Source organism: Salvelinus fontinalis, chromosome 3, assembly GCF_029448725.1.
Source record: "Salvelinus fontinalis isolate EN_2023a chromosome 3, ASM2944872v1, whole genome shotgun sequence".
NCBI classification, from domain to species: domain Eukaryota; kingdom Metazoa; phylum Chordata; class Actinopteri; order Salmoniformes; family Salmonidae; genus Salvelinus; species Salvelinus fontinalis.
In genome coordinates, this window is record NC_074667.1 from 60,387,012 (window position 1) to 60,402,148 (window position 15,137).

Below are 15,137 nucleotides of genomic sequence, written 5' to 3' on the forward strand. Positions count from 1 at the left end.
TTGTCAGGAGCACAACTCTTTCTTGGTCAGATTTCCATCCCACACAGACGCTTAGGGATTGGTCAACAACAACCGGCATGCAGCTGCTCTAGCCAATCAGCAGGCTGCCTGCCCCAGCCCTGCCCTTGCCCCAAAATAACACTGTAAATACACTGCTGTCTCTATCAGGCTATTAAAGGTGCCCCAGTGTGTTTGCAAACAAGGCCTTGTTGTTAGCACGTATGAATGTGAGAACCATGCCCCCCAGTGTTTCAGTGAGCCTATGAGACGAGAGTTCAGTGCAAGTCTGTGTTAACTCATACCGCTGAAACAGATGTGTCTGAATATATCTAGTAGGTTTGTATGGCAACCACAGGCTGGGGATGGAGAGACCCTAGCAGAGAGGTGAGGAGAGGGGAAGAGGGGAAACGTTGGGTACGCTGGTCCTTTTTAAAGCACAACACGCTTCCCCTTAAAAAAGCCTTACTAAATCAGCCTGCTGAATCTCTCTGTTGTTGGTGGTGTGTCACCCTGGGGCAGATCCTGATTGATTAGTCAAAGGCCACATTCTAAAACACACTGACCAACCAATCAATACGCTCGACACACAGCACTGTCCACAGTGCTCCCCAGACCCATTCTGTGGTGTGAGATAGTTTGGCCATCACAATTTCAACCAATAGCATTAGGATAAACATAACTATATTATATAACTAGAAGACATAGTTTGATAATACTCAAGGGGCCAGAGAATTTGCAGAATTGTAAATCCTGTTTGATTGAAGGTCCATAAAAATGTGTTGTAGTGAAGAGGTCATGACCTTTAGAGAATGAACCTATGTTCAGCATGCTGTTCCTGTGTCCGAGGTCACATAGCCAGGAAATGCATACACCAACAGTGTTGTTGGTTCTGATTGGTTATATATTTAGTAAATGCTGTTCAGTGACAACCATCTCATCAGGGTACGAGAGACAACCAGATGTTCACTACCTAGCAACTGTCCCATTCACCTTCTTATCACCATGGTTATCTGTATCAGTAACCGCCGCAACCCAGGAGGAGTTAGCTGAAACCCACTAGTGGGCCGGACCAACTAGAGAGAATCAAATACCTGATTTAATCTGGGTCAACTGGGACTGACTGATCTACAAAATAGTTATTTGTGATGCAAGTTGATATCAAGTTTTTAATGTCACCTGCACAGTGAAATGCCTCTTGTACATCAGTGAATCACGGCTCGCTGGCAGTGCCGTCTGCAATGTTGAACAAGCCCACTGCCTTCCTCACCAGCACTGAGGTGAGGAATTTGGTATTTGTGTTGTCTTGATTTGTTTTGTCTGGTTGTTCCTTTGAGTGATCACATGACTTGTGGTTCTTGTAAACATGAACCCAGTGACCCAGGCAATCACAGGGTTGCTCTGTGTGTGTGAGTCAGTTGTTATGCAACCTCGTTTCTGGTAAAGGGAACCTCACACTTCCTGTAAAATCACTACTACATCAAGAAGGAGCTTTTCTCCTCTGTAGAGACTCAGAGGTTCAGCCTATCAGGGAGGTTGGTACAAAGATCTTTAGTGGTTCACCCTATCAGATGTGTCTGAACAGGATCAATACAGAGACTCCACTACACACCCAATTGGAAGGGTCAGAAAAATGACCCTCAGGGACACAGCCAATCGGAGGGGTCAGAAAAATGACCCTCAGGGACACAGCCAATTGGAAGGGTCAGAAAAATGACCCTCAGGGACACAGCCAATCGGAGGGCTCAGAAAAATGACCCTCAGGGATACAGACTATGAGACCTTGGCGTGGTACAGCATAGTGGAGAGGTGTGACTGGGGAGTGAACTGAGTCACTTCTCTGGGGTCAGGCTGTCGAGACACTGTCTTCTATCTCTCATCTGTGTGTCAACACCAGACCTGAATCGGGAAACAGGATATGATCTCGTAAAGGGGCAAAATGGGGATGGGAATGGGAAGTAGGTAGAAGCTGCCCTTAGCCACTGATACAGGGTCAGATGTTAATTAATCCCACCCTCTAATGATTTAGGATTGTGAGTAGGGTCATCTGGTTAAATACTACCTAGAGTGCAGAATTGCACCAGCAGAGGGGGCTAAACTATTTTCTGAACAGACTGGAGAGAAACACTTACCTGTGTACAGGTAGAATGTGTGTGTGGTTGTGGGAGTGTGGGGGGGGGGGGTTAAAGGACACTGACTGAGTGAACACAGTGCACAGTTCCAGAAAAACCTGGATTTATTATCCACATATCACTTATTGTTTTTGTAAGCTGTCATTCAACCAGTATCAACCTGTTTGGACCAACATTTCCTTAAAATAATCACAAGGACGGACATGTTTTTAAAAAGTTATCATTGTTGTCATGGTATGAGAAATTCAGTTTGTTGTGGTTGTTCACCTATTATATTTTTCTAAATGGTTTGGGCAAAGTTTGATTCTGCCTCTGTACTCATGCCTTTATGTCTCAGCATTGTCATTCCTTATGCTGGTAGCTGATGGAAAATGCCCTCATTAATTTCCAGTCTGTCATTGTTAATAGCAGAGGGAGTTGTTGCTCACATGGTTGAACAGCATTCTGTCATGTAACAGACAACATTATGGTCTGCTACCATTCTGTTGAAGATACCAAGCACTATAAACATGTAATACCTGTGTGTGTTATCAGAGAACCATAGCCTGGAGAGCCTTATCGCTCTGAGAGCCTTATCGCTCTGAGAGCCTTATCGCTCGGAGAGCCTTATCGCTCGGAGAGCCTTATCACTGTGGAAGGGTGTGTGTGTGTCAGTGGAGTCTGTGCGATTCGAGGGCGTCAGGCCCCGTCTCTCAGAGACGTAGCTGCCCCCTCTTTCTTGGCATTTGTGTCTGTGTTTTTGTGTGTGTTTCAGCCATACTCACAGCTCACAGGGAAGGTGAATGGATTTCCCAGCTTGGGGCAGAGTTCTGTGTGTGTTTGACAGGGGGCATCTGCTGCGGGGTTCCGGACACTGAGTCCCCTTTGTTCCTCCCACGGACAGCGATATTCTGGACACCCTGGCATTCATTTATGAGGAGGAGGAGGAGGAGGAGAGGAAACGCAGTTGGTTTGGGGAGGAAGGGGCAGTGACTAACCCTGTCCCTGTGACTCTTTGAGTGGAGAGGCCGTGTCACGAGCAGAGACCAGAGAGAGACTGTATAAGAGCTCAACCCGGCTAGCAGAGTACTCTCTCTGAGTGTCTGTATGAACGCTGTGTAGTGGTGTCTGGAATACAGTAACAGACAGTATGTTGATCTGACGATTGTTGAATTGTCCGCCTCCCTGGTAAGGATGTAGGATCATCCGTGTCGTGATCTTTCCCCCCTTCTGCCTCTGTTTCCATCTGGCTGTGGGATTGTCTCTGTTTGGATATAATACGATACAATATGACTGGACTGACTGTATCAGCAGTTTGTGACTGGACAGTAAGCAAGGAATGGGATATAATTTGTGACTGGACTGTAAGCAAGGAATGGGATATAATTTGTGACTGGACTGTAAGCAAGGAATGGGATATAATTTGTGACTGGACTGTAAGCAAGGAATGGGGTATAATTTGTCACTGTGCAAATAGGTTGTTTGAATGCATGCTTTGTGTGGTGGGTTGGTGAGTAGACTGGCTTCATTGAGTCACAGATATATCCTTGATTAATGGATAACTTGCCATGGAGAATGGAACAGTCATGTTTATATAAGATTGGATGGAAATCTCAGTTATGTAAATCCAAACTGCTACTGTTACTGCTACTGTAATTGTTACTGCTACTGCTACTGCTACTGTAACTGTTACTGTAACTGTTACTGTTACTGCTACTGTTACTGCAACTGTAACTGTTACTGTAACTGCTACTGTAACTGCAACTGTAACTGCTACTGTAACTGCTCCTGTAACTGCTACTGTAACTGCTACTGTTACTGCTACTGTAACTGCTTCTGTAACTGTTACTGTTACTGCAACTGTAACTGCTACTGTAACTGCTACTGTTACTGCTACTGTAACTGCTTCTGTAACTGTTACTGTTACTGCAACTGTAACTGCTACTGTAACTGTTACTGTTACTGCAACTGTAACTGCTACTGTAACTGCTACTGTAACTGCTACTGTTACTGCTACTGTTACTGCTACTGTAACTGCTACTGTAAGTGCTACTGTAACTGTTACTGTAACTGCTACTGTAACTGTTACTGCAACTGTAACTGCTACTGTTACTGCTACTGTTACTGCAACTGTTACTGCTACTGTAACTGCTACTGTTACTGCTACTGTTACTGCTACTGTAACTGCTACTGTTACTGCTACTGTTACTGCAACTGTTACTGCTACTGTAACTGCTACTGTTACTGCTACTGTAACTGCTACTGTTACTGTTACTGTAACTGCTACTGTAACTGTTACTGCTACTGTAACTGCCACTGTAACTGCCACTGTTACTGCTACTGTTACTGCTACTGTTACTGCTACTGTAACTGCTACTGTTACTGCTACTGTAACTGCTACTGCTACTGCTACTGCTACTGTTACTGTTACTGCTACTGTTACTGCTACTGTTACTGTTACTGCTACTGTAACTGCTACTGTAACTGTAACTGCTACTGCTACTGTTACTGTTACTGCTACTGTTACTGCTACTGTTACTGTTACTGTAACTGCTACTGTAACTGCTACTGTAACTGCTACTGTAACTGCTACTGTTACTGCTACTGTAACTGCTTCTGTAACTGTTACTGTTACTGCAACTGTAACTGCTACTGTAACTGCTACTGTTACTGCTACTGTAACTGCTTCTGTAACTGTTACTGTTACTGCAACTGTAACTGCTACTGTAACTGTTACTGTTACTGCAACTGTAACTGCTACTGTAACTGCTACTGTAACTGCTACTGTTACTGCTACTGTTACTGCTACTGTAACTGCTACTGTAAGTGCTACTGTAACTGTTACTGTAACTGCTACTGTAACTGTTACTGCAACTGTAACTGCTACTGTTACTGCTACTGTTACTGCAACTGTTACTGCTACTGTAACTGCTACTGCTACTGCTACTGTTACTGTTACTGCCACTGCCACTGCTACTGTAACTGTTACTGTTACTGCTACTGTTACTGCTACTGTTACTGCTACTGCTACTGCCACTGTTACTGCCACTGTTACTGTTACTGCTACTGTAACTTTTACTGTTACTGTTACTGTTACTGCTACTGTTACTGCTACTGTTACTGCTACTGCTACTGCTACTGCTACTGTTACTGCTACTGCTACTGTTACTGTTACTGTTACTGCTACTGTTACTGCTATTGTAACTGCTACTGTAACTGTTACTGTTACTGCTACTGTTACTGCAACTGTTACTGCTACTGCTACTGTAACTTTTACTGTTACTGCTACTGTTACTGCTACTGTTACTGTAACTGCTACTGCTACTGTAACTGTAACTGCTACTGTTACTGTAACTGCTACTGTTACTGTTACTGCTACTGTTACTGCTACGGTTACTGCTACTGTCACTGCTACTGTTAGTGCTACTGTTACTGTTACTGCTACTGTTACTGTTACTGCTACTGTTACTGCTACTGTTACTGTTACTGCTACTGTAACTGCTACTGTAACTGCTACTGTAACTGCTACTGTTACTGCTACTGTTACTGCTACTGTAACTGCTACTGCTACTGCTACTGCTACTGTTACTGTAACTGTAACTGTAACTGCTACTGCTACTGTTACTGTTACTGTTACTGCTACTGTAACTGCTACTGTAACTGCTACTGTTACTGCTACTGTTACTGCTACTGTTACTGTTACTGTAACTGCTACTGTAACTGCTACTGTAACTGCTACTGTTACTGCTACTGTTACTGTTACTGCTACTGTTACTGCTACTGTAACTGTTACTGTTACTGTTACTGTTACTGTTACTGCTACTGTAACTGCTACTGCTACTGCTACTGCTACTGCTACTGTAACTGTAACTGTAACTGCTACTGCTACTGCTACTGCTACTGTTACTGCTACTGTTACTGCTACTGTAACTGCTACTGTTACTGCTACTGTTACTGCTACTGTTACTGCTACTGTTACTGTTACTGTAACTGCTACTGTAACTGCTACTGTAACTGCTACTGTTACTGCTACTGTTACTGCTACTGTAACTGTTACTGTTACTGTTACTGCTACTGTTACTGCTACTGTTACTGTTACTGTAACTGCTACTGTAACTGTTACTGTTACTGTAACTGCTACTGTAACTGCTACTGCTACTGTAACTGCCACTGTAACTGCCACTGTTACTGCTACTGTTACTGCAACTGTTACTGCAACTGTTACTGCTACTGTTACTGCTACTGTAACTGCTACTGTTACTGCTACTGTAACTGCTACTGCTACTGCTACTGCTACTGTTACTGCTACTGTTACTGTTACTGCTACTGTTACTGTTACTGCTACTGTAACTGCTACTGTAACTGTTACTGTTACTGCTACTGCTACTGTTACTGCTACTCCTACTGCTACTGTTACTGTTACTGCTACTGTTACTGCTACTGCTACTGTTACTGTTACTGTTACTGCTACTGTAACTTTTACTGTTACTGTTACTGTTACTGCTACTGTTACTGCTACTGCTACTGTTACTGTTACTGCTACTGCTACTGTTAATGTTACTGTTACTGCTACTGTTACTGCTATTGTAACTGCTACTGTAACTGCTACTGTTACTGTAACTGTTACTGCTACTGCTACTGCTACTGTTACTGCTACTGTTACTGCTACTGTTACTGCTACTGTTACTGCAACTGTTACTGCTACTGTAACTGTTACTGTTACTGCTACTGTTACTGCAACTGTTACTGCTACTGTAACTGTTACTGTTACTGTAACTGTTACTGCTACTGTAACTGTTACTGTTACTGTAACTGTTACTGTAACTGTTACTGCTACTGTAACTGTTACTGCTACTGCTACTGTTACTGTTACTGTAACTGTTACTGCTACTGTTACTGCTACTGTAACTGCTACTGTAACTGCTACTGTTACTGCTACTGTAACTGCTACTGTTACTGCTACTGTAACTGCTACTGTTACTGCTACTGTTACTGCTACTGTAACTGTTACTGCTACTGTAACTGTTACTGTAACTGTTACTGCTACTGTAACTGTTACTGCTACTGTTACTGCTACTGTAACTGTTACTGCTACTGTAACTGTTACTGCTACTGTTACTGTAACTGTTACTGCTACTGTAACTGCTACTGTAACTGCTACTGTAACTGCTGCTGTTACTGCTACTGTAACTGCTACTGTAACTGCTACTGTAACTGCTACTGTAACTGCTACTGCTACTGTAACTGTTACTGCTACTGTAACTGTTACTGCTACTGTTACTGCAACTGTAACTGCAACTGCTACTGCAACTGTTACTGTAACTGCTACTGTAACTGCTACGGTTACTGTTACTGCTACTGCTACTGTAACTGCCACTGTTACTGTTACTGCTACTGTTACTGCTACTGCAACTGTAACTGCTACGGTTACTGTTACTGCTACGGCTACTGCTACTGTAACTGCTACTGTAACTGTTACTGCTACTGTAACTGTTACTGCTACTGCTACTGTAACTGCCACTGTTACTGCTACTGTTACTGCTACTGCTACTGCTACTGTAACTGCCACTGTTACTGTTACTGTTACTGCTACTGTTACTGCTACTGCAACTGTTACTGTTACTGCTACTGTTACTGCTACTGCAACTGCTACTGCAACTGTTACTGCTACTGCTACTGCTACTGTAACTGCCACTGTTACTGTTACTGCTACTGTTACTGCTACTGCTACTGTTACTGTAACTGTAACTGTTACTGCTACTGCTACTGCTACTGCTACTGTTACTGTTACTGTTACTGCTACTGCTACTGTTACTGTAACTGTAACTGTAACTGCTACTGTTACTGCTACTGCTACTGCTACTGTTACTGTAACTGCTACTGCTACTGCTACTGTTACTGTTACTGTAACTGCTACTGCTTCTGCTACTGCTACTGTTACTGCTACTGCTACTGCTACTGCTTCTGCTACTGCTACTGTTACTGCTACTGCTACTGCTACTGCTACTGTTACTGTTACTGTAACTGCTACTGCTACTGTTACTGCTACTGCTACTGCTACTGCTACTGTTACTGTTATTGCTACTGCTTCTGCTTCTGCTTCTGCCACTGCTACTGCTACTGCTACTGCTACTGCTACTGTAACTGCTACTGCTACTGCTACTGTTACTGTTACTGTAACTGCTACTGCTTCTGCTTCTGCTACTGTTACTGCTACTGCTACTGCTACTGCTACTGCTACTGCTACTGTTACTGTTACTGTTATTGCTACTGCTACTGCTACTGCTACTGCTACTGCTACTGTAACTGTTACTGTAACTAGTTACTGTTGCTGCTACTGCTACTGTTACTGTAACTGTTACTGCTACTGCTACTGTTACTGCTACTGTTACTGCTACTGTAACTGTTACTGCTACTGCTACTGCAACTGTTACTCTAACTGCTACTGTAACTGTAACTGTAACTGTTACTGCAACTGTTACTGTAACTGCTACTGTAACTGTAACTGCTACTGTTACTTGCTTCTTTCGTTGTCACAGTCAGTGAAACAATGTATATTTTGAAGCTTAATGTTATCTTCTATAATTTATACCGAATTTGGTGTGTCCACTGGCTACTGATACTGTTCCTTTATTAGGGCTATTATGTGTGTCTGTTGTATTTGGAAGTGAAATATTCATTTCTCATGTCTGAATCAGTTCCTGATTAGTGGGGCAGGATGAAAACCTTGAGTTCTGTGGACCTGAATGTGAAGAGCCGTTGTTTAAGATTTGTGGTTGAAATGGATGTTTCCCTGGCCTGGTGTAACAGGAAGTTGTTGCCTCACTCCTGACCTTAGGAGTTGTGAAATCTGAGGCGACGAGGAAGGGAAACATAGAGTTGTGGTTGTTTTGGTGATCTAGCTCTTTTGGGTTTACCTAGGACTGATTTGGAATATGAAAAGGACTGCACCTCTCATTGTAAAGTGTCTTTCTCTCTTCGTCTTTTCCACTGACATAAAGATGTGGACAGGTGAAAGCAACATCCTGGTAACTTACATGCTGAGCTCCTCCTCTTCCTGTAGAGCATAAGGCCGCAGAAAGCCTCCGCCATGCCGGGTGGCCCTCCGCTTGCCCTCTGCTTTCTGATCAGTGCCAATGAAGGAGATGAAGCTACGTTGGGACTCTTGAGTTCTACCCCATTTAAGTAATGTGCTGAGCTCATGGTTTGGGAGGGTGGGCCGGGAAATGGGGGGTTATTTTTAGAGTTCTGTTGACTCCAAACTAACAGAACAGGAGATGAAGGGATGAATGTGTTATTAGTGTGTCATTTCTCCGTCTGTCTGCTAGTTCACTGAAATGGATTTCAGAACATTACATGTTAGGCCATAATATATGAGCAGCTTCATAAATCACACCCTCTTCAGGGGTATGTGCCGTTGTGATGAATGCTTTCGAGAACTATTGCAGCCATATGGAAACTCCTCATCACATCATGCACACACACACCCACACGGTCCATTGCATCAATTGTTTTGGAAAGTCATTTCTATTATAAGCCTGAGCATGTGTGCTGTCCACATGTTGCCTAACCATGGCCTATGATGCCAGACCACCTGACTAGAACAGTTCCTTGTACTACTGTAATATCACCATGTACTCCCTTGTACTACTGTACTATCACCATGTGCTCCCTTGTACTACTGTAATATCACCATGTACTCCCTTGTACTACTGTAATATCACCATGTACTCCCTTGTACTACTGTAATATCACCATGTACTCCCTTGTACTACTGTAATATCACCATGTGCTCCCTTGTTCTACTTTAATATCACCATGTACTACCTTGTACTACTGTACTATCACCATGTGGTCCCTTGTTCTACTGTAATATCACCATGTGCTCCCTTGTTCTACTTTAATATCACCATGTACTACCTTGTACTACTGTACTATCACCATGTGGTCCCTTGTTCTACTGTAATATCACCATGTGCTCCCTTGTACTACTGTAATATCACCATGTTCTCCCTTGTTCTACTGTAATATCACCATGTGCTCCCTTGTACTACTGTAATATCACCATGTGCTCCCTTGTACTACTGTAATATCACCATGTGCTCCCTTGTACTACTGTACTATCACCATGTGCTCCCTTGTACTACTGTAATATCACCATGTTCTCCCTTGTTCTACTGTAATATCACCATGTGCTCCCTTGTACTACTGTAATATCACCATGTGCTCCCTTGTACTACTGTAATATCACCATGTGCTCCCTTGTACTACTGTAATATCACCATGTTCTACCTTGTACTACTGTAATATCACCATGTACTCCCTTTTTCTACTGTACTATCACCATGTTCTACCTTGTACTACTGTACTATCACCATGTGGTCCCTTGTTCTACTGTAATATCACCATGTGCTCCCTTGTACTACTGTACTATCACCATGTACTCCCTTGTACTACTGTAGTATCACCATGTGGTCCCTTGTTCTACTGTAATATCACCATGTACTCCCTTTTTCTACTGTACTATCACCATGTACTCCCCTGTACTACTGTACTATCACCATGTTCTACCTTGTACTACTGTAATATCACCATGTGCTCCCTTGTACTACTGTAATATCACCATGTGCTCCCTTGTACTACTGTACTATCACCATGTGGTCCCTTGTTCTACTGTAATATCACCATGTGCTCCCTTGTACTACTGTACTATCACCATGTGGTCCCTTGTTTTACTGTACTATCACCATGTACTCCCTTTTTCTACTGTACTATCACCATGTACTCCCTTGTACTACTGTACTATCACCATGTACTCCCTTGTACTACTGTACTATCACCATGTGGTCCCTTGTTCTACTGTAATATCACCATGTGCTCCCTTGTACTACTGTAATATCACCATGTACTCCCTTTTCTACTGTAATATCACCATGTACTCCCTTGTACTACTCTAATATCACCATGTACTCCCTTTTTCTACTGTAATATCACCATGTGCTCCCTTGTACTACTGTAATATCACCATGTGCTCCCTTGTACTACTGTAATATCACCATGTGCTCCCCTGTACTACTGTAATATCACCATGTTCTACCTTGTACTACTGTAATATCACCATGTACTCCCTTGTACTACTGTAATATCACCATGTGCTCCCTTGTACTACTGTAATATCACCATGTGCTCCCTTGTACTACTGTAATATCACCATGTGCTCCCCTGTACTACTGTAATATCACCATGTTCTACCTTGTACTACTGTAATATCACCATGTACTCCCTTGTACTACTGTAATATCACCATGTACTCCCCTGTACTACTGTAATATCACCATGTACTCCCCTGTACTACTGTAATATCACCATGTACTCCCCTGTACTACTGTAATATCACCATGTACTCCCTTGTACTACTGTAATATCACCATGTACTCCCTTGTACTACTGTAATATCACCATGTACTCCCTTGTACTACTGTAATATCACCATGTGCTCCCTTGTTCTACTTTAATATCACCATGTGCTCCCTTGTACTACTGTAATATCACCATGTTCTCCCTTGTTCTACTGTAATATCACCATGTGCTCCCTTGTACTACTGTAATATCACCATGTGCTCCCTTGTTCTACTTTAATATCACCATGTGCTCCCTTGTACTACTGTAATATCACCATGTTCTCCCTTGTTCTACTGTAATATCACCATGTGCTCCTTTGTACTACTGTAATATCACCATGTGCTACCTTGTACTACTGTAATATCACCATGTGCTCCCTTGTACTACTGTAATATCACCATGTACTCCCTTGTACTACTGTAATATCACCATGTGCTACCTTGTACTACTGTAATATCACCATGTGCTCCCTTGTACTACTGTAATATCACCATGTACTCCCTTGTACTACTGTAATATCACCATGTGTTACCTTGTACTACTGTAATATCACCATGTACTCCCTTGTACTACTGTAATATCACCATGTACTCCCTTGTACTACTGTAATATCACCATGTACTCCCCTGTACTACTGTAATATCACCATGTGCTCCCTTGTACTACTGTAATATCACCATGTACTCTCCTGTACTACTGTAATATCACCATGTACTCCCTTGTACTACTGTAATATCACCATGTACTCCCTTGTACTACTGTAATATCACCATGTACTCCCTTCTACTACTGTAATATCACCATGTGCTCCCTTGTTCTACTTTAATATCACCATGTGCTCCCTTGTACTACTGTAATATCACCATGTTCTCCCTTGTTCTACTGTAATATCACCATGTGCTCCCTTGTACTACTGTAATATCACCATGTGCTCCCTTGTACTACTGTAATATCACCATGTGCTCCCTTGTTCTACTTTAATATCACCATGTGCTCCCTTGTACTACTGTAATATCACCATGTTCTCCCTTGTTCTACTGTAATATCACCATGTGCTCCATTGTACTACTGTAATATCACCATGTGCTCCCTTGTACTACTGTAATATCACCATGTGCTCCCTTGTTCTACTGTAATATCACCATGTGCTCCCTTGTACTACTGTAATATCACCATGTGCTCCCTTGTTCTACTGTAATATCACCATGTGCTCCTTTGTACTACTGTAATATCACCATGTGCTCCCTTGTACTACTGTAATATCACCATGTTCTCCCTTGTTCTACTGTAATATCACCATGTGCTCCATTGTACTACTGTAATATCACCATGTGCTCCCTTGTACTACTGTAATATCACCATGTGCTCCCTTGTTCTACTGTAATATCACCATGTGCTCCTTTGTACTACTGTAATATCACCATGTGCTCCCTTGTTCTACTGTAATATCACCATGTGCTCCTTTGTATTACTGTAATATCACCATGTGCTACCTTGTACTACTGTAATATCAACATGTGCTCCCTTGTACTACTGTAATATCACCATGTACTCCCTTGTACTACTGTAATATCACCATGTGCTACCTTGTACTACTGTAATATCACCATGTGCTACCTTGTTCTACTGTACTATCACCATGTACTCCCCTGTACTACTGTAATATCACCATGTGCTCCCCTGTACTACTGTAATATTACCATGTACTACCTTGTACTACTGTAATATCACCATGTACTCCCTTGTACTACTGTAATATCACCATGTGCTCCCTTGTACTACTGTAATATCACCATGTACTACCTTGTACTACTGTAATATCACCATGCACTACTGTAATATCACCAGGTACTACCTTGTACTACTTGTACTACCTGAATGTGTATTGCTGTATCTCATTGGTTTCTCTCTCTCTCTGTCTGTAGTGTGCAGCCCACCCTCTCCGGGGTGTCCAGAGATGTAGAGAGCAGCGTGAGGAGCACAGCCCCATCTTTCCCAGCAGCACTTTCTCACCAAGAGGTAACATAATGTTTGTGTGTGTCACTGTGTTTGCTTCTCACTGTATATCTCTGTGTGTTCCTGTGTGTTAGATACTGTATTCAGAGAGAAGGGGAGAAGCAGGGTGTGCCAGGGCTCATGTGAATGTGACTTCCCTGGTTAAATCATGGATACAAGGCGAGAGATTGAGATATTCCTGGTCAGGTGGTATGACGTGCTAGTGGTCAATGTTAAAGGAACTGGTGCCTGGGGTCACCTGGATTCACCTGCTCCTGACTCCTAACCTGTCCATGTCCCTGTAGAGAAGCAAGGAAACCCCTCAACTCTCTGTTCCCTCTCGGGAGTCTCTGTGGTTGAGTCTTCTCAAACCACCTCTCCTCTCACAGAGTGGATACAGGCCGGCTCTGTCTGTGATCTCAGACGGTGGTCGGTGTGTTTGCTTTGTGTGTTTAAAGTGTATTAGGTGTATCTGCTCTGAGGGTGAGCAGCAACTGTATACCACATACACTGTCTCTCGATAAAGGAGGGTGTGTGTTTCTCACTACCTACAGCAGTGTCTTGTATTGGATGACACTGCATCTGATGTAACAAAAATAAGATTAAGTGAAATTTCCCTATAAAGGACATCAGACACCAGCCAAAGCTTCAGACTGAGAAATAATTGTTTTCAAATACCTGAGAATCAGATACAGTCGGTATTAAATTGTACTGTATATCTATTTTTAGTTTTAGCTACCGTATATCAAAACAGACCCTGTATCAGAACAGTCAGAGGCAGTACAGGAGCAGGGTTGTGGTGTGTGTGTCGTTGGGGAAGTGTTGGGGGTCTGTGGGTTTGTGGGTTTGTGGTTTAGTAGTTTAAGGTTAAGTTGTGTGTGTGTGTGTGTATAGTCAGAATCACAGTTAGAGTGTGTATCCATGGTCGTCGGATGCAGCTGTTTGTGTGCGTGAGACCAAACGGGAAGGAACAGGGGACTCACACTGTCACCATAGCAACTCTGACACATGACACCCCACCCTGACACCCCACTCGTCTGAGGTGTGTAGGTCTGCCGGTAACGGCTGTGTACTGGCTGTATTCTGGCATGCCACGGACACACTAGCGGAAGGGTCTGTGCTCTGTGACAAGTGTTCCACACGGGCCCACGCACAAGTAAGGGGACGGGCACAGGTACCAAATCTGACAGAACTCTCACCCACTCCTTCTTACTACCACATGCACGCTCGCGCACACACACACACAGGGCTCAGGGGAACAGGGTGTTCTTCAAAAGGGGAACAGAGAGTGAGGAGTTATTTTAGGCTTTAGGTCGGGCCGGCAGACATTTCACAGCGGAAAGGCGTGTGTGTGTGTGTGGGTGGGTGCGGGTGTGTGTTTGTGGTAGTGAGAAGAGGGGTAGAAGTCTGTATGACTTTAAATCTGTGCCCCTCCCTTACTGGACAATCCTGGAACCCCCTTACCCAGGAATGACCACTCTGTACTGATTGATTGGAACCTGGCTGAGATGAGCAGGAGAGCAGGAGGGCTGATCACACTCCCGTAAGCTTACTACACTGTGTACTGGACACACTCTACGTAATGCTGAGGGAGGTAAACATGCAGGATTTCATTCATACTTCTTCTGTTTG

At 43.2% G+C, this 15,137-nt stretch overlaps 2 protein-coding genes across 5 annotated transcripts in view; one reads left to right on the top strand and one right to left on the bottom strand.

Annotated features, from left to right (window-relative positions):
• The first annotated feature begins 2,834 nt into the window (after positions 1–2,834).
• The window catches only part of LOC129851248 (transcription factor EB-like), a 77,619-nt gene continuing 65,316 nt past the window's right edge, over positions 2,835–15,137 (top strand). The window contains exons 1-3 of one of the 4 annotated variants that reach the window (XM_055917662.1): positions 2,835–3,296; positions 9,110–9,293; positions 13,436–13,529. In XM_055917662.1, coding sequence (XP_055773637.1) covers positions 9,199–9,293; positions 13,436–13,529 — 189 coding nt within the window. In that variant the 5' untranslated portion in view covers positions 2,835–3,296; positions 9,110–9,198. Of the gene's footprint in view, positions 3,297–9,109; positions 9,294–13,435; positions 13,530–15,137 lie in introns of those variants that run through there. The other 3 variants (XM_055917660.1, XM_055917661.1, XM_055917663.1) reach the window with 3 other exon arrangements.
• On the bottom strand, positions 4,481–8,407 carry LOC129851247 (serine-rich adhesin for platelets-like; the record flags this gene model as incomplete). The annotated part of the gene is made up of 2 exons (XM_055917658.1): positions 4,481–4,667; positions 4,989–8,407. Coding segments are annotated over 2 exons (3,606 nt in total), but the record flags the coding sequence as incomplete, so codon positions are not given.